At 47.4% G+C, this 26,280-nt stretch overlaps 1 protein-coding gene across 1 annotated transcript in view; it reads right to left on the bottom strand.

Annotated features, from left to right (window-relative positions):
• vhll (von Hippel-Lindau tumor suppressor like) overlaps nucleotides 1-20,812 on the bottom strand; it is a 48,217-nt gene extending 27,405 nt beyond the window's left edge. Inside the window, exon 1 of the mRNA XM_086009272.1 lies at nucleotides 20,426-20,812. Within this exon, the coding sequence (XP_085865398.1) occupies nucleotides 20,426-20,651 (226 nt within the window). The 5' untranslated portion in view covers nucleotides 20,652-20,812. The remainder of the gene's footprint in view (nucleotides 1-20,425) is intronic.
• Between the last annotated feature and the right edge of the window lie 5,468 nt (nucleotides 20,813-26,280).

The raw sequence follows: 26,280 nt of genomic DNA, 5'->3' as shown, positions 1-26,280 counted from the left end.
TTGTATCAGTCTTTACGGTAGAGGACACTAAGAATATCCCAACACTGGACAAACAGGGGGCTCTAGGGGAAGAGGAGCTAAATACGATTAAAATCACTAAGGAAGTGGTACTTGGTAAAATAATGGGACTTAAGCCGGATAAATCCCCTGGACCTGATGGCTTACATCCTAGGGTCTTGAGGGAAGTGGCGGTAGGGATTGTGGATGCATTGGTAATAATTTTCCAAAACTCCCTGGACTCAGCAAAGATCCCGGCAGATTGGAAAACTGCTAATGTAACACCCTTATTTAAAAAGGGTAGTAGGCAGAAGGCTGGAAACTATAGACCTGTTAGCCGAACTACTGTGGTTGGTAAAATGTTAGAGTCCATTATTAAGAAGACAGTAACGGGACATTTGGATAAACATAATTTAATAGGACAAACTCAGCATGGTTTCATGAAGGGGAAGTCATGTTTGACAAATTTGCTTGAGTTCTTTGAGGAAGTAACATACAGGGTGGATAAAGGAGAACCAGTGGACGTAGTGTATTTAGACTTCCAAAAGGCATTTGACAAGGTGCCACACAAAAGATTATTGCTTAAGATAAAAAATCACGGGATTGGGGGTAATATTCTGGCGTGGGTGGAGAATTGGCTCTCTAACAGAAAGCAGAGAGTTGGGATAAATGGTTCATTCTCAGACTGGCAATCAGTAACTAGTGGTGTTCCGCAGGGGTCAGTGCTGGGTCCCCAACTCTTTACAATCTATATTAACGATTTGGAGGAGGGGACCGAGTGTAACATATCAAAGTTTGCAGATGATACAAAGATGGGAGGGAAAGTAGTGAGTGAGGAGGACATAAAAAACCTGCAAAGTGACATAGACAGGCTAAGTAAGTGGGCAGAGATTTGGCAGATGGAATACAATACTGGAAAGTGTGAGGTTATGCACTTTGGCAGGAAAAATCACAGAGCAAGTTATTATCTTAATGGCAAGAAACTGGAAAGTACTGTAGTACAAAGGGATCTGGGGGTCCTGGTGCACGAAACTCAAAAAGTTAGTATACAGGTGCAGCAAGTGATCAAGAAGGCCAATGGAATGTTGGCTTTCTTTGCTAGGGGGGTAGAATATAAAAACAGGGAGGTATTGCTGCAGTTATACAAGGTATTGGTGAGACCGCACCTGGAATACTGCATACAGTTTTGGTGTCCATACTTAAGAAAAGACATACTTGCTCTCGAGTCAGTACAAAGAAGGTTCACTCGGTTAATCCCAGGTATGAGGGGGTGGTCATATGAGGAGAGGTTGAGTAGATTGGGACTCTACTCATTGGAGTTCAGAAGAATGAGAGGCGATCTTATTGAAACCTATAAGATTGTGAAGGGGCTTGATCGGGTGGATGCGGTGAGGATGTTCCCAATGATGGGTGAAACTAGAACTAGGGGGCATAATCTGAAAATAAGGGGCTGCTCTTTCAAAACTGAGATGAGGAGAAACTTCTTCACTCAGAGGGTGGTAGGTTTGTGGCATTTGCTGCCCCAGAAAGCTGTGGAAGCTACATCATTAAATAAATTTAAAACAGAAATAGATCGTTTCCTAGAAGTAAAGGGAATTAAGGGTTATGGGGAGCGGGCAGGAAATTGGACATGAGTCTAGGTTCGGAATGGTCATGGCCCTGTGGGTAGTGGAGCGGGCCCAGGGGCCGTGTAGCCTGGTTCTGTTCCTACTTCTTGTGTTCTAATTCTGTGTTAGATTTCAGGAGATGGTTTTATTCCTGTTCCTGGCTGGAGTGGAGATCGCCTTTACAGAAGGTAAGTACTGTAGAAAATATAGGGACAGAGTGATCTCCTGGAAGAGTTTCGATCGCCTAGATGGGTCGGAGAGGAATTTCCCAGATTTTTTCTCCCAAATTGGCCATTGGGTTTTTTATCTGGTTTTTCGCCTCTCCCGGGAGATCACATGGGTTCGGGTGGGATGGAGAGTGATAGAAGATTTGAGGTTAGGATCAGATCAGCCATGATCTTATTGAATGGTGGAGCAGGCTCGAGGGGCCGATTGGCCTACTCTTGCTCCTATTTCTTATGTTCTTATGTTCTTATGTTCTAAGGGTTTTTAAAATAGTTCATGACCAGTGTGAGCTGTTTAAGCCGGAGGCGAAGAAGCAGGCAGCTGGGATCCAACCCGAGGTTGTTGTATCCGTGTGTTAATGGAGACACGGAATGCAGGAGTTGGTTTAACAGGTGTTTACTGAACAAAGTCTGGAGGTGAACTAAAAGATACAAGACGCTATACAGGCTTATATACCCGAGTGGTCACTACCGGTATTACAGTACACAGGGGCTCTTAAAGGTACATACACTACAATTCCTCCCCTTTTAGATAATTAGTACATAACATTTTAAGTAATCATTAATTAACATGTTTACAAGAACAATAATCTACACATTTGCTGCAGTTAATCAATTATAAGTCAGTCTCTCTGGAGGCTTCCTGACTCGGTCCGGATAACGCCTCGGTGGTGTAGTAGTTTTCGGTGGTGTAGTAGGTTCTCTTGGCAAGGTCGATTCGGCTTGAATGCCAGTGTCGGGTTCATCTGGTTCCAGTATCACCGGATCAGAGGTAGATACTATGGGTATCTCTGCTTCATCATTAGGTGTATAGAGTTGTGGTGTAGGTTGTCCCTTTTCGGATGACTCTATGATCTGGTCAGCATGGCGCCTTATTATGCTTTCACCAATGTCCACGGTATACATCAGCGGTCCTAGTCATGTGCAAATCGTTCCGGGCTGCCATTTCTCGGTACGGTAGTCCCGGGCCAAAACTTGTTGACCTATCTGGAAGGTTCTAGTTGGCCTTTCATTCATGCCTTGAAAGTGCCGGTTCTGTACGTCCCTTCTGATGTTTGGCTTGATCAAATCCAGCCGGCATCTTAGTCTTCTATTGAAAAACATCATGGCGGGAGTTTGGTTTGTAACCACATGTGTTGCATTCCTGTATGCAAACAAAATGTTATCTACCTTATGTAGTAGATTTATGTCTTCATTACCCATGGCCTTTATGGCCTTCTTGAAGGTCTGGACAAACCTTTCAGCTAATCCACTGGTGGCGGGATGGTATGGGGCAGACGTGTAGTGCTTAACCCCATTGTTTTTTAAGAACTTCCTGAATTCTTCGGACACAAATTGCGGTCCATTATCAGAACAGATCTGTTCAGGCAGCCCATTCCTGGCAAATATGGTCCTTAATACTGTGATGGTTTTTTCCGTGGTGGTGGAGGACATCTTTATTACCTCCGGCCACTTGGAGTGTGCATCAACCGCGATTAAGAACATTGAGTCCATAAATGGACCAGCAAAGTCGATATGTACCCTTTGCCATGGAGATGAGGGCCACTCTCATGGATGTAGAGGGGCTTGTGGTGGGGCGTTTTGGACCTTCTGGCATCCTAGACAGCTCTTGGTCATTTCTTCGATGTCTCCATCGATACCTGGCCACCACACAAACGCTCTGGCTAGGTTCTTCATTTTCACTCCACCCAGATGCCCCTCATGAAGCTCCTTTAGCACTTTATCCTGGAGTTTGGGTGGAATCACCACTCTGGATCCACACATCAAGGTTCCTCGGCACACTGACAGCTGTTCTCTTCTTTGCGAGAATGCTGGCAACAGTGGTTCGCCATGTGCTGGCCATCCCTTCACCGTTAAATCGTAGACTCGTGAGAGAGTCGGGTCATTTCTCGTTTCCTTTTCAATGGTAGAATTTGTTACTGGTAGACATTCCACTATGGTTGAGTGGAACATCTCCACTGGGTCCACTGTAGGTGCCTCTTCTACCGTTGGCAACGGTAGGCGAGATAAACCGTCAGCATTCCCATGCTGTTTTGATCCTTTGTATTCTATGTCATATTGGTGTGCCCCTAGGAAAAGGGACCACCTCTGTAGCCTTTGCGCTGTCATAATGGGAACGCCCTTTTTAGGGTTGAATATGGAGATGAGGGGTTGATGGTCAGTCAACAAGGTAAATTTTTGTCCGTGTAGGTAATGGTTGAATTTCTTCACTCCCCACACCAGGCTGAGTGCTTCCCTGTCGATCTGGGCATAGTTACGCTCAGCTGAGTTCAATGAGCATGACGCAAAAGCTATCAGCCGCTCCGAGCCATCAGGGAATCTATGCGATAATACCGCTCCTACGCCGTAAGGGGATGCATCGCACGCCAGTCTGATTGGCAGTGATGGGTTGTAATGAGCCAACACTTCCTTGGACGTGATCAAGCCTTTGCATTTATGGAAGGCACGTTTACAGTCTTCGCTCCATTTCCAAATTACTCCCGTTTGTAGCAGTGCGTTAAGAGGGTGCAGAACAGTTGACAAGTTCGGTAAAAATTTATGATAGTAATTTATCAATCCCAGGAACGACCTTAATTGTGAGACATTTTCAGGTGCTGGGGCTTTTATGACCGCTTCAATTTTTTCAGGTGACTTATGCAACCCTTCTTCGTTAATTATATGGCCACAATATGATATTTGTTTCTGAAAAAATTCACACTTGGGGCGATTTGCTCGTAGGCCCCGTTCTTTCAGCCTAGTGAGCACCTGCTCCAAATTGGCAAGGTGCTCGTTGTCGTTTTCTCCTGTTATACGGATGTCGTCTAGGTAGCATTGAGTCCCCGGAATCCCTTGCAGGACTTGCTCCATAGCTCTTTGCCAGATAGCTGGAGGTGATGCTACTCCGAAAACCAGTCGATTGTACTGGTACAGGCCTTTGTGTGTGTTTATCGTGAGATACTTTTTAGAGGCCTCCTCAACCTCCATCTGTAGATATGCCTGTGCCAAGTCAATTTTGGTGAAACGTTTCCCTCCGGATAGTGAGGCGAAAATATCTTCTATCCTCGGAAGAGGATACTGTATCATGTGAAGGACCGTGTTTACAGTCACCTTGAAGTCCCCACAGATGCGAATTTTTCTCTGTTCTTCAGATTTATCATTATTCAACGTTTTCTTCATGACCGGGACGATGGGTGTTGCCCACTCGCTCCAATCTACCTTGGATAACACGCCTGCTTTTTCCAAATTCTCCAGCTCTGCCTCGACTGCTGGACGAATTGCGTATGGCACCGGCCTTGCCTTAAAAAACTTGGGAATTGCCGCATCTTCCACTTTTATTGAGGCGGTGACGCCTTTCAAGGTTCCTAGTTCCTGTTGAAACACTTCTTTGGCGTTAGCCAAGATGTCTTTTAATCGTTCAGGTATGACGTCATCATCATTTTTTTTCTTCCTGGTCACCGTCAGTGCCTGAATGGAGTGCCAGTCTAAACGTATCTTCCTGATCCATTCACGTCCCAACAACGGTGGACCACCATCTTGCAGAACGTATAAATACAACTTCTGTATTTCCTTGCCGTTGTATACAACAGGCACCTTTATTTTCCCTCTGGGGTATATTTTCTGCCCCGTATTTGTCTTCAAGATAATGGATGTGTCTTTCAAAGGTATATGCGGAAATAGCCGCTCGTAATCCCGTCGACTTATGACGGTCAGAGCTGATCCTGTATCTAGCTCCATTTTAACTGGGGACCCCGCTATCGTGAGGGTAACCCAAATGGTCTGGTAATCTTCTTTGACAATTACATTATGTAATTTGAGACAGCTTAGTCTCCTGTTTCCGGAGTCGGTATCGCTCTTCTGGTCTTCGGAGCTACTGTCCGTCATCATTTGTACCTTTATGTACTTTTCCTTATTGATTTTTTTTCTGTCAGTGGATTTTTTGTTTCCAGATCGGCATACACGTGCAATGTGTCCCATCTTTCCGCATTGCCTGCATGCTTTGTCCTTGAACCAGCAGTCCCTCTGGTCATGGGTGGATCTGCCGCAGCGATAACATCTCTCGAAACCCCGTGTCATTTCATGGGTGCCGAAGTCCTGTGGCTTTTGCTGTATCTCTGCAGCTCCTCTTGCTGCTGCTTCGTATGATACAGCCACACTGAAAGCCTTGTCCAGTGTCAAATCTTTATCAGAAAGTAGCCTTTTCTGTGTTCCTTCACTTAGGAGACCGCCGACGAATTTGTCTCGTAGAGAATCTGCCAGTCCTGCCCCGAATTGGCAGTGCTTTGACAGCTTTCTTAATTCGGTAAGGTAATCAACGTTACTTTCATTCTTGTGCTGATTCCTCCTGAAGAATTTGAATCGTTCCGCTATCAGCAGCGGTGTTGGGTTTAAGTGCTCCTGTAGGGTATCAACAATCTCCTTAAAATTCTTGTCCATCGGTTTGGCTGGAGTGATTACGTTTCGTAACAGCCCGTATGTCCTTGCGCCCATCAGATTTAGAAGTACCGATGCCTTTTTATCATCCTCTACTTCATTCGCTGTGCAATATACCTCCACTCTTTCCACATATGTGGTCCAATCCTCTATATCACTATCGAAAGCAGTAATATTGCCAGTCTTAGGCATCCTGAAAATCAAAAATGGCACCTCCCGCGCTTTCCTTTCTTCCCTGCCGAGAAAAAATGGCGCTTCCCGCGCTTTCCCGCCGCTGCCGCTGCTGACAACGCTGTTCTCCACGGTTTTTATTTACACAGATATTTTTAATAGTTGGAGACTCGTTCCCGCCGGACTCTCTGGGACTTTTCCCTCCCTCTGCTTGGTCCGAATGCCGACCTGCTTTGCAGCGCCGGCCGTCTCCCGAGTGCTCCACCCTCCGTCTCTGTTTGCATCCGCCTTCCGACTCGCTGCTCAGCCCCGTTGCAGAGCCACCTGATCGAGCCCCAGCCCGCCGCCCAGGAAGGATTAGTGCAGTACCTGCCACCAGCCCGGCTAGCTGGTGAAACCACAGTTTTTTGTTGTTGTTTTTTTTTCTTCGACCTTCGTCTGAGGAATCGATCTCCTTGAGGTGCTGCCGAATTGCAGGTAAGTCCGTTTCCAATTCGTCGCCACTGTTGTATCCGTGTGTTAATGGAGACACGGAATGCAGGAGTTGGTTTAACAGGTGTTTACTGAACAAAGTCTGGAGGTGAACTAAAAGATACAAGACGCTATACAGGCTTATATACCCGAGTGGTCATTACCGGTATTACAGTACACAGGGGCTCTTAAAGGTACATACACTACAGAGGTTAGAAATCCTCAGCCCGCAGCGGGTACGCGCACGCAGGCTGCACACGCAGGCGCAGTCGCGTGCGTCAAGGGAGAAGTTCCCCAGCACTTTGTCCAGACCACTCCCCCTCTCCTATGGGATTCTGAGGAGGAGGAGCCCGAATCAGATGGCCCCGCCCCCAAACCGGGTTTTGAACCTGGAGGGGAAGACCCTCAGCCACCGGCAGCCGGTGGCAAGGGATTGCCCGTCCCCAGTTCAGGTTTGGGAGGGGAGGGACCCGAGGGAGAAGGCCCCCATCCAGCGAGGACTGTGACCCAAACCAAGGGTCCGCTCGCCAGTGTAGCCCCACCGGTAGCACTCCCTAGGAGGTCTCCTCGGCCACACCAGCCCAGAAAAGTATGGTCACCGGCTCTTCAGTTAAAAAGGGCGGCCTCCCGTGTCAGGGAGAAGCCGAAAGACAGAGGTCCCCAGCCAGCAGACATAAGCTGCGAGGGACCAGAAGTGGAGATCAGTCCAGCTTCGCCGCAGGTAGTAGCCTGCAACAGTCCTAACAGAGATTAGGCTGGCCGCTCGGAGACGGGCGGCAGGTGTACATAGCTTTGTTTAAGTTTAGTAATGTGTATAAGGTTAAGTTAGAGTGTTTTAATTTAATTCTATGTAAGGAACCAGTAGTCTATAAGTTTTAAGTATGGAACCGTTCCAGAGTGCTGTCTACGTGAGCTGAGGTCGCGGGACCCGATCACACTTCCCCGAGTCAGGGAGCCTCCAGGGAACCTGGCTAGATGCTTTTATGTCTTTTTCAGAATTTCGAAATGTGCGGAGGCATAATCCTGCTCGCCCTGTTCGGGCTGAGCCTCGCGAGAAGGGGCAATGTCGAGGACCATCATATCTTCGGATGCTCGGGGAAGAGGGCGCCCCTAGCACACGACGGAAGTGGTCTACGGGAGGCGGATGAAATCACCTCGTACGTCCACGAGGGGAGCTGGCCAGGATGGCTGGGATCCAATTCGACCCAGTATTCTAGTGAGACCGGCTTCACGTATGGGGAGGCCTCCCACCAGTGCCCGAGGATACGAATCGTCACCCGAAGGATTAGCGTCGCCGTGGGCAAAAGAATATGTTTGACGTGTAAAGGGAACGTTCCCCTGGATAGGTGGTGGTGGCTCAGAAAGTTAAGTAAAGACATGGGGAACCCCAGGGTAGAGTGGGAAAGGTTAGGGAATAACACTCACAGGACCATTACAGGGACCCAGGGAGGGTTAAGTGTGTGCTGGGATAAATGGTGGGAACCGGATCAGGGGATCTACGTCTGTATGTGGGGATCAGAGAAGGCCTGCCCCACAGGCATTTCCATCATTTTCCACAGCCAGTGGCAAGATAACGGGAGGGGGATGGACTGGAAGTCTCGCCTGGATGCATGCGCGATCCCATACTCCCCAATCTCGGTTAATGCCACTGAACTAGTGACCCGCCCCCGACGGCCCCTGCCCACGACCCCGACGTCACGGACAGTAGCAGAGGGATGCCCCGCCACCACCAAGGGACCAGGGAACGGCCTGGTGCTAGTACCCACAGACCAGGTGCTGTATCAAGGGGTGCATTACACAGTGGCCTCGGTGATTTTAAACCTCACTGAGGTACACCTACCCGCGTGGTGCCCCGCAGAGACTGCCAAATTGTATCAAGCCCTATTAACAGAGATGTTTCAAAAATTCCGCAAATTTGACTTTTCGGAGGTCAATAAGACCGAATTGTATACTCACCACGAGATTTGGGACGGGATTGGGAGGCAAAGAAGGGGTGTTCTTAATGATGTTTTAACTGGTTTTAACATGGGGTCCTCGGTCATCAACAATTTGGATGACATCGAGCTGCAGACCCAGATTAATGGTCTAAAAACACAATTAAAGGGTATTTTAACTGATGAGAATAAGGTGGTAAGTTCTGAGTTGCATGAAGACCAGGCCATGACACTCCACTTAAAGGAGATCATAGCGGAGCTGGAAAAACATGCAAAGACGGTAAATGCTCTCATCAGGGAGGACAGAAACGCTTCTGACCAGGCTGCGCAGAATGAAGTGTACGTGCTGTACAGGGCATGGTTGCTGGGCGAGGGCCGCAGTAATCTGGAGGATTTAAAACAAGGTTTAGTCCCCTGCTGGATCAGCAACAAACACCTCGCAGCCCTCCACCCTTTTGAGAATGCATTAAGCCCGTGCCAGCTCCGGCTAGCTTCGGAGGCCTACCCAGTCCCAGTGGACTTTGGGCGGTCCAACCACACCGTCATGGGGATAGTTGTAAGAATGCCGGTCAGGGGCGGGACGGCCCGACCCACACCGGTATACAGAGTGGAGAACATTGGAATCATTCAATGGGGTGCACACATTCGTTTTGCAGCGATCCCGTCCTATGTCATAAAGTGGGAGCACGCTATGACGGGTACTGACCTCTCGGGGTGCTGTAGCCGGGGCGCACACATCATCCTGTGTCCCCAGCACTTGAATGCCTATTCGAAACCACAATGCGGGTTCAGAGCTGCTGACGCGAAACCTATAAAATGTACCATGGAAGCCATGGCACAAGGCCATGTTCCCCCACAGGTAGCATATATACGAGGTGGGACATATTGCGTCACCACAGGAGCGTCTCACTACCAGCACGGACAGCACAGCTGGTGCGCGGTGAGTGACGGCAGCTTCTGCTTCAAACCCGAGGCAGAAGTTCAAGTGGCACAGATACGAATTGTCCCCATTCCTGAACCATCCACTGTTCACCTCACTGTGGAGGAGAGTTTTACCCACCTCCAGAAATACGTTGCCCACTTCGGGTACCTGATTCCCCCTCTCCCAGAGCACCTTACCAAATTATTAAAAGCCATTCTAGTATCACAAAAGCACTTCTACACTTTGGAACAGAAGACTGTACAGATAGGGGCCAACATTTTAGATATTACGAACCCGCCCTGGTGGGACATTTTTGAAAGTATAAAGGTCCCCTCCTGGATTCGAATGGCGTCCCACATCTTAGTAGTCTGTCAGCTAGGGATTGTCCTCTACCTGGTTTGTGTCCAGTGTAGGAGAAAGGGTCCCGGGGTAGAATTTAAAGCGACAAGGTTGTGGAAGGACCAGTATGCCCGGGTGGAAGAAGAAACACCCGTGTGAGCTTTGTGTCGTATCACTACCGAATGATGGCAGACTCGTTTGTTATTTTTTTAATAAAGCTCGTTCCTTCCGTTCGTTAATTTTAATAAATATGGTTTTGGCCGGATGTTGATTTTATTAAAGATTATGTGTTGTAATAAAGTTTTATGATGTCCCAAGTAGTGCAGGGGTGTTGGACCCCCTCCGTGCTTGGATTATTGTAACAGATCATATTTGCTATCGATAGCCGCCTGCCGTGCACTGCGGTTTTCTCTAAGTAAGGGGAATTTATGTGTCAGGGGATCGTGAATAGATAAATATAGGGGAAGGTTGCTTGTGGGGGGTCAGAAATTTTGCTCACCTTGATTGGACACTTCAAGCAAGTTTCAGTATCCTAGGGAGGACTGAAAGGATTCGCAAATTTCATGTCTCCCCCGAGGATTTACTTTTGGTTTATTAAAGAAGCCCTGGTTGGACTGAGTTTGGAATCCAGGACTCAACAAGATGGCTGCGGTCAGCCTCATGGCCAAAGCCTGTAAGTTTCAGTTTGGACTGACAAGCTTGTATTCTGATGACTGTGAGAAGGAACTTTCCAGAACTTGAATGCAGACAGACCTTCTGCATTTATGCATGAGAAACAAACCCAGTGGCATTCGGGCCTCTGATTAAAAGCTATCAAGGTTGTTTGCACAAACAATCAAGAGCAGACAAGGCCTATTCAATATGTAGTGGGACAAGCTCAGCTGCATTCAGGCCTTCGTTTAGAGGACGTCAACATTGTTTACCCAAGTGCTTCAAAACAATCAACGGGGCATCCAGACTGGAATGGCCCCATCATGAAACCAGTTGGACAAAGGGGAACACTGATGAGGCGTTTAAAACCGATTACCGGCCATCCAGGTTGATGGGCCCAGATCGGTACCTTTTGTATGATTTTCAATACGTCCAGATTAGACAAAGAAACGAGCTGATCTGGCAGGAGATAAGGGCTACCGGGAAGGGTATAACTAGTCCCTCGGGAGGCCATTTCTCTCTCTCTCTCCTGCCTCGCCTCCGGTGCCCTGCCTTACCAGCAACCCAGCAAGAGGATCGTCGACGAAGAGCCCGTCCAGGGAAGTAGAATACCCGCAGTTACGTTTAAATTACTGGGGTATCTCTGCTTTGGGGCGGTGAAAACCTAAGACATCGGCAGGCAACAGGGCACGGAGCAGGCGTTTCAACATCCTAGACTGGTGAGCATCAATTTTCTGGCCCATCACAAGATAACCTAGATAGGAGTAGAGGGTGGGAGTTAAGGGGAATTGCTAAAGTGTCATTTTAGTCATTTTCCCTCGATGTGTCCGTTTCTCCTCCCCCGTTAAGTGTAACTGTGCTGCATCCATAGTGATTTTCTCTGTATAGTAATTATTCTCTATTTTAATAAGCATTGGTTTTCTTTGCACTGAACCACTGGTCTCGTTTGTCTATATCGCTACTTGTAAATAAGTCCGGTGGTCAGAACCAAAGGGGAAGCGATTCGAACCGCACGGGGCTGGAGCAGCTCAGACACATGACTGACTGACCAGACACAAACCGCAAACCAAAACCCCCTACAAGAGAGTCAGCACCTTCAGGATCTGTACCCCAGTGAAAGTCAGCACCTTCAGGATCTGTACCCCGGAGAGAGTCAGCACCTTCAGGAATTGTATCCCAGTGAGAGTCAGCACCTTCAGGATCTGTACTCCACTGACATTCAGCACCTTCAGGAACTGTACCCCAGTGAGAGTCAGCACCTTCAGGATCTGTACCCCAATGAGAGTCAGCACCTTCAGGAACTGTACCCCAGTGAGAGTCAGCACCTTCAGGATCTGTACTCCATTGAGAGTCAGGAACTGCATCCCAATGAGAGTCACCACCTTCAGGATCTGTACTCCACTGAGAGTCAGCACCTTCAGGAACAGTATCCCAGTGAGAGTCAGCACCTTCAGGAACTGTACCCCAGTGAGAGTCAGTGCCTTCAGGATCTATACCCCACTGAGAGTCAGCACCTTCAGGATCTATACCCCACTGAGAGCCAGCACCTTCAGGAACTGTACCCCAGTGAGAGTCAGTGCCTTCAGGATCTGTACCTCACTGTGAGTCAGCACCTTCAGGATCTGTACTCAATTGAGAGTCAGCATCTGCAGGAACTGCATCCCAATGAGACTCAGCACCTTCAGGATCTGTACTCCACTGAGAGTCAGCACCTTCAGGATCTGTACTCCGCGGAGAGTCAGCACCTTCAGGATCTGTAGCCCGGAGAGAGTCAGCACCTTCAGGAACTGTATCCCAGTGAGAGTCAGCACCTTCAGGATCTGTACCCCACTGAAAGTCAGCACCTTCAGGATCTGTAACCCAGTGAGAGTCAGCACCTTCAGGAACTATACCCCACTGAGAGTCAGCACCTTCAGGATCTGTACCCCACTGTGAGTAAGCACCTTCAGGATCTGTACCCTACTGAGAGTCAGCACCTTCAGGATCTGTACCCCACTGTGAGTAAGCACCTTCAGGATCTGTACCCCACTGAGAGTCAGCACCTTCAGGATCTGTACCCCACTGTGAGTAAGCACCTTCAGGAACTGTACCCGACAGAGAGACAGCACCTTAAGGAACTGTACTCCACTGAGAGTCAGCACCTTCAGGAACTGTACCCCAGTGAGAGTCAGCACCTTCAGGATCTGTACCCCACTGAGAGTCAGCACCTTCAGGATCTGTACCCCAGTGAGAGTCAGCACCTTCAGGAACTGTATCCCACTGAGAGTCAGCACCTTAAGGAACTGTACTCCACTGAGAATCAGCACCTTCAGGAACTGTACCCCAGTGAGAGTCAGCACCTTAAGGAACTGTACTCCACTGAGAGTCAGCACCTTCAGGAACTGTACCCCAGTGAGAATCAGCATTTCAGGAACTGTACCCCAGTGAGAATCAGCATTTCAGGAACTGTACCCCAGTGAGAGTCAGCACCTTCAGGATCTGTACCCCAGTGAGAGTCAGCACCTTCAGGATCTGTACCCCAGTGAGAGTCAGCACCTTCAGGATCTGTACCCCAATGAGAGTCAGCACCTTCAGGAACTGTACCCTAGTGAGAGTCAGCACCTTCAGGATCTGTACTCCACTGAGAGTCAGCACCTTCAGGAACTGTATCCTGTAGTGTATGTGCCTTTAAGAGCCCCGTGTGTACTGTAATGCCGGTAATGGCCACTCGGGCTATATAAGCCTGTATATTGTGTTGTATCAGTTAGTTCCCCTCCAGACTTTGTTTAGTAAACACCTATGAAACCAACTCCTGTCTTCAGTGTCTCTATCAACACACAGACACAACAGTGGCGACGAAGTGGAAACGGACTTACCTGCAATTCGGCAGCACCTCAAGGACATCGATTCCTCTAGCGTCCAGAAGAATCAAGAAAGTGAAAGAAGCTGTGGTTTCACCAGCTGGCCAAGCTGGTGGCAGGTACTGCGCTAATCCTTCCTGGGCGTCAGGCTGGGGCTCCAGCGGCTGGCTCTACAGCTAGGCCAAGCAGCGAAAGCGGAGGCAAGTAGTAACAGACGGGGAGGGAGCACTCGGGAGACGGCCGGCGCTGCAAGCAGGTCGGCGTTCAAACCTAGAGAGAGAGTCCGGCGGGAACGAGTCTCCAACTGTAAATAAATAAATAAAAAGAACTGAAACCGCGGGAAACAGCGTTGTCATCGGCAGCAGCGGCGGGGAAGCGCGGGAAGCGCCATATCTTTTCTGCAGAAAAGAAAGAAAAGCGCGGGAAGCGCCATTTTTTTTCTAGGATGCCTAAGTCTGGCAATATTGATGCTTTTGATAACAAGATAGAGGATTGGACCACATATGTGGAAAGAGTGGAGATATATTGCACTGCAAATGGAATAGAAGATGAAAAAAAAGCTTCAGTACTTCTAAATCTAATGGGAGACGGCCGGCGCTGCAAAGCAGGTCGGCATTCGGACCAAGCAGAGGGAGGGAAAAGTCCCAGAGAGTCCGGCGGGAACGAGTCTCCAACTATTAAAAATATCTGTGTAAATAAAAACCGTGGAGAACAGCGTTGTCAGCAGCGGCGGGAAAGCGCGGGAAGCGCCATTTTTTCTCGGCAGGGAAGAAAGGAAAGCGCGGGAGGCGCCATTTTTGATTTTCAGGATGCCTAAGACTGGCAATATTACTGCTTTCGATAGTGATATAGAGGATTGGACCACATATGTGGAAAGAGTGGAGGTATATTGCACAGCGAATGAAGTAGAGGATGATAAAAAGGCATCGGTACTTCTAAATCTGATGGGCGCAAGGACATACGGGCTGTTACGAAACGTAATCACTCCAGCCAAACCGATGGACAAGAATTTTAAGGAGATTGTTGATACCCTACAGGAGCACTTAAACCCAACACCGCTGCTGATAGCGGAACGATTCAAATTCTTCAGGAGGAATCAGCACAAGAATGAAAGTAACGCTGATTACCTTACCGAATTAAGAAAGCTGTCAAAGCACTGCCAATTCGGGGCAGGACTGGCAGATTCTCTACGAGACAAATTCGTCGGCGGTCTCCTAAGTGAAGGAACACAGAAAAGGCTACTTTCTGATAAAGATTTGACACTGGACAAGGCTTTCAGTGTGGCTGTATCATACGAAGCAGCAGCAAGAGGAGCTGCAGAGATACAGCAAAAGCCACAGGACTTCGGCACCCATGAAATGACACGGGGTTTCGAGAGATGTTATCGCTGCGGCAGATCCACCCATGACCAGAGGGACTGCTGGTTCAAGGACAAAGCATGCAGGCAATGCGGAAAGATGGGACACATTACACGTGTATGCCGATCTGGAAACAAAAAATCCACTAACAGAAAGGTACAAATGATGACGGACATTAGCTCCGAAGACCAAAAGAGCAATAGCGACTCCGGAAACAAGAGACTAAGCTCTCTCAAATTACATAATGTAATTGCCAAAGAAGATTACCAGACCATTTGGGTTACCCTCACAATAGCAGGGTCCCCAGTTAAAATGGAGCTAGATACAGGATCAGCTCTGACCGTCATAAATCGACGGGATTACGAGCGGCTATTTCCGCATATACCTTTAAAAGACACATCCATTATCTTGAAAACATATACGGGGCAGAAAGTATACCCCAAAGGAAAAATAAGGGTGCCTGTTGTATACAACGGCAAAGAAATACAGAAGTTGTATTTATACGTTCTACAAGATGGTGGTCCACCGCTGTTGGGACATGAATGGATCAGGAAAATACGTTTAGACTGGCACTCCATTCAGGCACTGACGGTGACCAGTAAGGAAAAAAATGATGATGACATCATACCTGAACGATTAAAAGACATCTTGGCCAACGCCAAGGAAGTGTTTCAAGAGAAACTAGGAACCTTGAAAGGCATCACCGCCTCAATAAAAGTGGAAGATGCAGCAATTCCCAAGTTTTTTAAGGCAAGACCGGTGCCATACGCAATTCGTCCAGCAGTCGAGGCAGAGCTGGAGAATTTGGAAAAGGCAGACGTATTATCCAAAATAGATTGGAGTGAGTGGGCAACACCCATCGTCCCGGTCATGAAGAAAACTTTGAATAATGATAAATCTGAAGAACAGAGAAAAATTCGCATCTGTGGAGACTTCAAGGTGACTGTAAACCCGGTCCTTCACACGGTACAGTATCCTCTTCCGAGGATAGAAGATATTTTCGCCTCACTATCCGGAGGGAAACGTTTCACCAAAATTGACTTGGCACAGGCATATCTACAGATGGAGGTTGAAGAGGCCTCTCAAAAGTATCTCACGATAAATACACACAAATGCCTGTACCAGTACAATCGACTGGTTTTCGGAGTAGCATCCGCTCCAGCTATCTGGCAAAGAGCTATGGAGCAAGTCCTCCAAGGGATTCCGGGGACTCAATGCTACCTAGACGACATCCTTGTAACAGGAGAAAACGACAACGAGCACCTTGCCAATTTGGAGCAGGTGCTCACTAGGCAGAGAGAACGGGGCCTACGAGCAAATCACCCCAAGTGCGAATTTTTCCAGAATCAAGTATCATATTGTAGCCACATAATTAATAAGGAAGGGTTGCATAAGTCACTTGAAAAAATTGAAGCGGTCATAAAAGCCCCAGCACCTGATAATGTTTCACAATTAAGGTCGTTCCTGGGATTAATAAATTACTATCATAAATTTTTACCGAACTTATCAACTCTTCTACACCCTCTTAATGAACTGCTACAAACAGGAGTAATTTGGAAATGGAGCGAAGACTGTAAATGTGCCTTCCATAAATGCAAAGACTTAATCACGTCCAAAGAAGTTATGGCTGATTACAACCCATCACTGTCAATCAGACTGGCGTGCGATGCATCCCCTTACGGCGAAGGAGCAGTATTATCGCATAAATTCCCTGATGGCTCGGAACGGCCGATAGCTTTTGCGTCACGCTCATTGAACTCAGCTGAGCGTAACTATGCCCAAATCGACAGGGAAGCACTCAGCCTGGTATGGGGAGTGAAGAAATTCAACCATTACCTACACGGACAAAAATTTACCTTGTTGATTGACCATCTACCCCTCATCTCCATATTCAACCCTAAAAAGGGTGTTCCCATTATGACAGCGCAAAGGCTACAGAGGTGGTCCCTTTTTCTAGGGGCACACCAATACAACATAGAATACAAAGGATCAAAACAGCATGGGAATGCTGACGGGTTATCGTGCCTACCGTTGCCAACGGTAGAAGAGGCACCTACCATAGACCCAGTGGAGATTTTCCACTCTACCATAGTCGAATGTCTACCAGTAACAAATTCTGCCATTGAAAGGGAAACTAGAAATGACCCGACTCTGTCACAAGTCTACGATTTAACAGTGAAGGGATGGCCAGCACATGGCGAACCACTGTTGCCAGCATTCTCGCAAAGAAGAGAACAGCTGTCAGTGTGCCGAGGAACCTTGATGTGCGGATCCAGAGTGGCGATTTCACCCAAACTTCAGGATAAAGTTCTAAAGGAGCTTCACGAGGGGCATCTGGGTGGAGTGAAAATTAAGAACCTAGCCAGGGCGTTTGTATGGTGGCCAGGTATCGATGGAGACATTGAAGAAATGACCAAGAGCTGCCTAGGATGCCAGAAGGTCCAAAACGCTCCACCACAAGCCCCTCTACATCCATGGGAGTGGCCCTCATCCCCCTGGCAAAGGGTACACATCAACTTTGCTGGTCCATTTATGGACTCAACGTTCTTAATCGCGGTTGATGCACACTCCAAGTGGCCGGAGGTAATAAAGATGTCCTCCACCACCACGGCAAAAACCATCACAGTATTAAGGACCATATTTGCCAGGAATGGGCTGCCGGAACAGATCTGTTCTGATAATGGACCGCAATTTGTGTCCGAAGAATTCAGGAAGTTCTTAAAAAACAATGGGGTTAAGCACTACACGTCCGCCCCATATCATCCCGCCACCAATGGATTGGCTGAAAGGTTTGTCCAGACCTTCAAGAAGGCCATAAAGGCCATGGGTAATGAAGACATAAAACTTCAGCACAAGGTGGATAACTTCTTGTTCGCATACAGGAATGCAACACATATGGTTACAAACCAAACTCCCGCCATGATGTTCTTCAATAGAAACCTAAGATGCCGGCTGGATTTGATCAAGCCAAACATCAGAAGGGACGTGGAGAACCGGCAATTTCAAGGCATGAATGAAAGGCCAACTAGAACCTTCCAGATAGGTCAACAAGTTTTGGCCCAGGACTACCGTACCGAGAAATGGCAGCCTGGAACTATCTGCACACGACTAGGACCGCTGATGTATACCGTAGACATCGGAGAAAGCATAATAAGGCGCCATGCTGACCAAATCATAGAGTCATCCGAAAAGGGACAACCTACACCACAACTCTATACGCCTAATGATGAAGTAGAGATACCCATATCTACCTCCGATCCGGTGATACTGGAACCCGATGAACCCGACACTGGCATTCAAGCCGAATCAGCCTTGCCAAAAGAACCTACTACACCACCAGAAAATACTACACCACCGAGGCATTATCCGGACCGAGTCAGGAAGCCTCCAGAGAGACTGACTTATAATTAATTAACTGCCGCAATGTGTAGATTATTTTTCTTGTAACATGATTACTTAAAATATTATGTACTGGTTGGCTAAAAGGGGAGGAATTGTAGTGTATGTGCCTTTAAGAGCCCCATGTGTCTTTAAGAGCCCCATGTGTACTGTAATGCCGGTAATGGCCACTCGGGTTATATAAGCCTGTATATTGTGTTGTATCAGTTAGTTCCCCTCCAGACTTTGTTTAGTAAACACCTATGAAACCAACTCCTGTCTTCAGTGTCTCTATCAACACACAGACACAACATATCCCAGTGAGAGTTAGCACCTTCAGGATCTGTACTCCACTGAGAGTCAGCACCTTCAGGATCTATACCCCACTGAGAGCCAGCACCTTCAGGAACTGTACCCCAGTGAGAGTCAGTGCCTTCAGGATCTGTACCCCACTGAAAGTCAGCACCTTCAGGATCTGTAACCCAGTGAGAGTCAGCACCTTCAGGAACTATACCCCACTGAGAGTCAGCACCTTCAGGATCTGTACCCCACTGTGAGTCAGCACCTTCAGGATCTGTACCCCACTGAGAGTCAGCACCTTCAGGATCTGTACCCCAGTGAGAGTCAGCACTTTCAGGAACTGTACCCGACAGAGAGACAGCACCTTCAGGATCTGTACCCCAGTGAGAGTCAGCACCTTCAGGAACTGTATCCCACTGAGAGTCCGCACCTTAAGGAACTGTACTCCACTGAGAATCAGCACCTTCAGGAACTGTACCCCAGTGAGAGTCAGCACCTTCAGGAACTGTACCCCACTGAGAGTCAGCACCTTCAGGAACTGTACTCCAGTGAGAGTCAGCACCTTCAGGAACTGTACTCCACTGAGAGTCAGCACCTTCAGGAACTGTACCCCAGTGAGAGTCACACCTTCAGGAACTGTACCCCACTGAGAGTCAGCACCTTAAGGAACTGTACTCCACTGAGAGTCAGCACCTTCAGGAACTGTACCCCAGTGAGAGTCAGCACCTTAAGGAACTGTACTTCACTGAGAGTCAGCACCTTCAGGAACTGTACTCCACTGAGTCAGCACCTTCAGGAACTGTACCCCAGTGAGAGTCACACCTTCAGGAACTGTACCCCACTGAGAGTCAGCACCTTAAGGAACTGTACTCCACTGAGAGTCAGCACCTTCAGGAACTGTACCCCAGTGAGAGTCAGCTTTTCAGGAACTGTACCCCAGTGAGAATCAGCATTTCAGGAACTGTACCCCAGTGAGAGTCAGCACCTTCAGGATCTGTACCCCAGTGAAAGTCAGCACCTTCTGGATCTGTACTCCTGTGAGTGTCAGCACTTTCAGGAACTGTACTCCACTGAGAGTCAGCACCTTCTGGATCTGTACCCCGGAGAGAGTCAGTACCTTTCAGGAACTGTACCCCAGTGAGAGTCAGCACCTTCTGGATCTGTACTCCACTGAGAGTCAGCACCTTCAGGATCTGTAGCCCAGTGAGAGTCAGCACACTTTCACATTCAGCCAAAAGGGGTCAAGCCACGATCTTCTCCACTGCTGTTATTAAAACTGCTGCACAGTTACTCAACATAAGGTGAAGTTCTGAGAATGGAACTGGTTCTGCATTTAACCTGTAAAATGGAGTATCTACTGTACAGTGTTTAATCTAGCAATCCATTCAAGAAAGAAAATCTCACCCAATGAGGGTAGGTGGGTTGGCATGTTAAGTGAGGATTTAAGTATTTCACAGTTAATACTGGACCAACTATTAAATGAGCATATTACCCATTGCTGGGTTATTTCAAAAACACACTTTGAAAAATCAAACTTTTTCAAATCAATTATTCAAAGTATTGAAATAAATATTTTTTAGCCGCAGTTAATGTTCATCTGTGCACAAATATACAGTAATGCAAATCAAACCGTGGCAGCAGTACCCCTTTAAATTATAAACACTATAAATGAAGCAGTTTCAGGTCGACAGGAAACTGCACGGGGCTTATCTAATTTCCTCTGTATGCAGCTACAGAATCGGCGCCCAGCGTCCAAGGAGCTGTTAAATGCTTGCCCTGATATTTTCAGACTATTCCTGCACGGTTCATGCTCAGCTACTTACTCCGATAGGTGCGCATTTCCAGGGTTCCTCCTGGCGGAATGTCATCATAATTCTGAGGGAGTGCCTTAAAATTGATCCACCAAGGCCTTGCAGTCCGCGGGGTCTGATTAACAAATGTAACGAAAGTAGCTTCATCTGAATTCAGGGACCTAAGGGCATCCACCGGCTGCTCGCCTGCATGAGCCATGACATCCCAGTGTTTAAACCACGGCAGTGCCGCCCCCATTGATCGCTTTCACTTTGATTCTGAACCCGGTGCAACCAGCCAGGAAGTGTCCAGCTCAAAGGCAGACGTCAATGATCCTTCTCCAGATACAACGCAGTAAGACCGATGGGAGAGTGGGAACAGAGCCGGGGAGAGTGGGAACAGAGCCAGGGAGAGCCTGAGTTTAAACAAAGCACGTCAAGTCAAGGTGTGTAAAATTAGCAGCAGCGAAGGCTGTAAAATAATCAAGCAGATGTTCAAACCAAGAGGCCGGAGGATCGATAAAAATTGGTCCTAGGGCTTTATATCTGAATAATAATTGGGGCGAGCTGCCGGCGCCAGCAGCGCCCCCAGACACCTCGCCAGACAGGGACAAACAACAACCCTCAGGTAAGTTCCTGGAGTGAGGGTTGAAGCAGGCAAGGGGGACATTCTTGCTCCTCCAGGCCCCACAGAAACGTTTTTTAAAACATTTAAATTAAAACTTGTAAAAGGTAAATTAAAACTTACCTTTAGTTGGCAGCACTTGAACCAATATGAACTGATTAGAGAGAGCCGGCATGAAGGTTAAATCACGTCTAACTTACCTAGTTAATTTTTTTTGAGGTTACTAACGTGGTAGAGAAGGGAGGGTCTATGGATGTCATTTATATGGACATACAGAAGGCATTTGATAAGGTTCCACACAGGAGACTGTTACCAAAAATGGAAGTGCGGGGAATTGGAGGCAACCTATTGACGTGGGTAGGGAATTGGTGAGGATGTAGGAAACAGAGTAGGGATAATGGGTACGTACTCAAATTGACAGGATGTGACTAGTGGTTTCCCCAGGGATCTGTACTGGGGCCTCAGCTTTTCACTACATTTATCATTGACTTAGATGAAGGAATAGAGAGCCATATATCCAAGTTAGATGGCACAGTAAATAGTGTAGTTGGAGCAAAAAGTTGCAAAGTGGCATTGATAGATTAAGTGATAGGCCAAAACTATGGCAGATGGAAGTGTGAGGTCATCCATTTCGGACCAAAGAAAGACAGATCAGAGTATTTTCTAAATGGCGAGGAGCTCGGAACTGTTGTGTCTGTGTGTTGATAGAGACACTGAAGACAGGAGTTGGTTTCATAGGTGTTTACTAAACAAAGTCTGGAGGGGAACTAACTGATACAACAGGCTTATATAGCCCGAGTGCCCATTACCGGCATTACAGTACACATTAAAGGCACATACACTACAATTCCTCCCCTTTTAGCCAACCAGTACATAATATTTTAAGTAATTATTAATTACATGTTACAAGAAAAATAATCTACACATTGCTGCAGTTAATTAATTATAAGTCAGTCTCTCTGGAGGCTTCCTGACTCGGTCCGGATAACGCCTCGGTGGTGTAGTAGTTTCTGGTGGTGTAGCAGGTTCTTTTGGCAAGGCTGATTCGGCTTGAATGCCAGTGTCGGGTTCGTCGGGTTCCAGTATCACCGGATCGGAGGTAGATATGGGTATCTCTACTTCATCATTAGGCGTATAGAGTTGTGGTGTAGGTTGTCCCTTTTCGGATGACTCTATGATTTGGTCAGCATGGCGCCTTATTATGCTTTCTCCGATGTCCACGGTATACATCAGCGGTCCTAGTCATGTGCAGATAGTTCCAGGCTGCCATTTCTCGGTATGGTAGTCCCGGGCCAAAACTTGTTGACCTATCTGGAAGGTTCTAGTTGGCCTTTCATTCATGCCTTGAAATTGCCGGTTCTCCACGTCCCTTCTGATGTTTGGCTTGATCAAATCCAGCCGGCATCTTAGGCTTCTATTGAAGAACATCATGGCGGGAGTTTGGTTTGTAACCATATGTGTTGCATTCCTGTATGCGAACAAGAAGTTATCCACCTTGTGCTGAAGTTTTATGTCTTCATTACCCATGGCCTTTATGGCCTTCTTGAAGGTCTGGACAAACCTTTCAGCCAATCCATTGGTGGCGGGATGGTATGGGGCGGACGTGTAGTGCTTAACCCCATTGTTTTTTAAGAACTTCCTGAATTCTTCGGACACAAATTGCGGTCCATTATCAGAACAGATCTGTTCCGGCAGCCCATTCCTGGCAAATATGGTCCTTAATACTGTGATGGTTTATTCCGTGGTGGTGGAGGACATCTTTATTACCTCCGGCCACTTGGAGTGTGCATCAACCGCGATTAAGAACATTGAGTCGATAAATGGACCAGCAAAGTCGATGTGTACCCTTTGCCAGGGGGATGAGGGCCACTCCCATGGATGTAGAGGGGCTTGGGGTGGAGCGTTTTGGACCTTCTGGCATCCTAGGCAGCTCTTGGTCATTTCTTCGATGTCTCCATCGATACCTGGCCACCATACAAACGCCCTGGCTAGGTTCTTCATTTTCACTCCACCCAGATGCCCCTCGTGAAGCTCCTTTAGAACTTTATCCTGGAATTTGGGTGGAATCACCACTCTGGATCCACACATCAAGGTTCCTCGGCACACTGACAGCTGTTCTCTTCTTTGCGAGAATGCTGGCAACAGTGGTTTGCCATGTGCTGGCCATCCCTTCACTGTTAAATCGTAGACTCGTGAGAGAGTCGGGTCATTTCTAGTTTCCCTTTCAATGGCAGAATTTGTTACTGGTAGACATTCGACTATGGTAGAGTGGAAAATCTCCACTGGGTTTATGGTAGGTGCTTCTTCTACCGTTGGCAACGGTAGGCGCGATAACCCGTCAGCATTCCCATGCTGTTTTGATCCTTTGTATTCTATGTTGTATTGGTGTGCCCCTAGAAAAAGGGACCACCTCTGTAGCCTTTGCGCTGTCATAATGGGAACACCCTTTTTAGGGTTGAATATGGAGATGAGGGGTTGATGGTCAGTCAACAAGGTAAATTTTTGTCCGTGTAGGTAATGGTTGAATTTCTTCACTCCCCATACCAGGCTGAGTGCTTCCCTGTCGATTTGGGCATAGTTACGCTCAGCTGAGTTCAATGAGCGTGACGCAAAAGCTATCGGCCGTTCCGAGCCATCAGGGAATTTATGCGATAATACTGCTCCTATGCCGTAAGGGGATGCATCACACGCCAGTCTGATTGGCAGTGATGGGTTGTAATGAGCCAAAACTTCTTTGGACGTGATTAAGTCTTTGCATTTATGGAAGGCACGTTTACAGTCTTCGCTCCATTTCCAAATTACTCCTGTTTGTAGCAGTTCATTAAGAGGGTGTAGAAGAGTTGATAAGTTCGGTAAAAATTTATGATAGTAATTTATTAATCCCAGGAACGACCTTAATTGTGAAACATTTTCAGGTGCTGGGGCTTTTATGACCGCTTCAATTTTGTCAGGTGACTTATGCAACCCTTCCTTATTATGTGGCCACAATATGATATTTGATTTTGGAAAAATTTGCACTTGGGGCGATTTGCTCATAGGCCCCGTTCTCTCAGCCTAGTGAGCACCTGCTCCAAATTGGCAAGGTGCTCGTTGTCGTTTTCTCCTGTTACAAGGATGTCATCTAGGTAGCATTGAGTCCCCGGAATCCCTTGGAGGACTTGCTCCATAGCTCTTTGCCAGATAGCTGGAGCGGATGCTACTCCGAAAACCAGTCGATTGTACTGGTACAGACCTTTGTGTGTATTTATCGTGAGATACTTTTGAGAGGCCTCTTCAACCCCCATCTGTAGATATGCCTGTGCCAAGTCAATTTTGGTGAAACGTTTCCCTCCGGATAGTGAGGCGAAAATATCTTCTATCCTCGGAAGAGGATACTGTACCGTGTGAAGGATCGGGTTTATAGTCACCTTGAAGTCTCCACAGATGTAAATTTTTCTCTGTTCTTCAGATTTATCATTATTCAATGCTTTCTTCATGACTGGAACGATGGGTCATAGAGTCATAGAGTTTTACAGCACAGAAAGAGGCCCTTCGGCCCATCGTGTCTGCGCCGTCCATCAATCCCTTGAGTGGGTGTTGCCCACTCGCTCCAATCTATTTTGGATAATACGCCTGCCTTTTCCAAATTCTCCAGCTCTGCCTCGACTGCTGGACGAATTGCGTATGGCACCGGTCTTGCCTTAAAAAACTTGGGAATTGCTGCATCTTCCACTTTTATTGAGGCGGTGATGCCTTTCAAGGTTCCTAGTTTCTCTTGAAACACTTCCTTGGCGTTGGCCAAGATGTCTTTTAATCGTTCAGGTATGACGTCATCATCGTTTTTTTTCTTACTGGTCACCGTCAGTGCCTGAATGGAGTGCCAGTCTAAACGTATTTTCCTGATCCATTCACGTCCCAACAGCGGTGGACCACCATCTTGTAGAACGTATAAATACAACTTTTGTATTTCCTTGCCGTTGTATACAACAGGCACCCTTATTTTTCCTTTGGGGTATACTTTCTGCCCCGTATATGTTTTCAAGATAATGGATGTGTCTTTTAAAGGTATATGCGGAAATAGCCGCTCGTAATCCCGTCGATTTATGACGGTCAGAGCTGATCCTGTATCTAGCTCCATTTTAACTGGGGACCCTGCTATCGTGAGGGTAACCCAAATGGTCTGGTAATCATCTTTGGCAATTACGTTATGTAATTTGAGACAGCTTAGTCTCTTGTTTTCAGAGTCGCTATCGCTCTTCTGGTCTTCGGAGCTACTGTCCGTCATCATTTGTACCTTCCTGTACTTTTCTTTATTGATTTTTTTTTTCCTGTCTGTGGATTTTTTTTGTCCAGATCGGCATACCCATGGAATGTGTCCAATCTTTCCGCATTGCCTGCATGCTTTGTCCTTGAACCAGCAGTCCCTCTGGTCATGGGTGGATCTGCCGCAGCGATAACATCTCTCGAAACCCCGTGTCATTTCATGGGTGCCGAAGTCCTGTGTCTTTTGTTGTATCTCTGCAGCTCCTCTTGCGGCAGCTTCGTATGATACAGCCATACTGAAAGCCTTGTCCAGTGTTAAATCTTTTTCAGAAAGCAGCCTTTTCTGTGTTCCTTCACTTAAGAGACCGCAGACGAATTTGTCTCGAAGATAATCTGCTAGTCCTGCCCCGAATTGGCAGTGTTTTGATAGCTTTCTTAATTCGGTGAGGTAATCAGCGTTACTTTCATTCTTGTGTTGATTTCTCTTGAAGAATTTGAATCGTTCCGCTATCAGCAGCGGTGTTGGGTTTAAGTGCTCCTGTAGGGTATCAACAATTTCTTTAAAATTCTTGTCCTTTGGTTTGGCTGGAGTGATTAAATTTCGTAACAGCCCGTATGTCTTTGCGCCCCTTAGATTTAGCAGTACTGAAGCTTTTTTTTCATCTTCTATTCCATTTGCGGTGCAATATACCTCCACTCTTTCCACATATGTGGTCCAATCCTCTATCTCGTTATCAAAAGCATCAATATTGCCAGACTTAGGCATCCTAGAAATAAAATGGCGCTTCCCGCGCTTTTCTTTCTTTTCTGCAGAAAAGATATGGCGCTTCCCCGCCGCTGCTGCCGATGACAACGCTGTTTCCCACGGTTTCCGTTCTTTTTATTTATTTATTTACAGTTGGAGACTCGTTCCCGCCGGACTCTCTCTCTAGGTCTGAACGCCGACCTGCCTGCAGCGCCGGCCGTCTCCCGAGTGCTCCCTCCCCGTCTGTTACTGCTTGCCTCCGCTTTCGCTGCTTGG

Source organism: Somniosus microcephalus, chromosome 16 (genome assembly GCF_052327205.1).
Source record: "Somniosus microcephalus isolate GS21.2 chromosome 16, FLI_Smic_1.0, whole genome shotgun sequence".
NCBI classification, from domain to species: Eukaryota; Metazoa; Chordata; class Chondrichthyes; order Squaliformes; family Somniosidae; genus Somniosus; species Somniosus microcephalus.
Note: the sequence above shows the minus strand (reverse complement) of the source record. Positions and strands in the feature narration are given on the sequence as shown.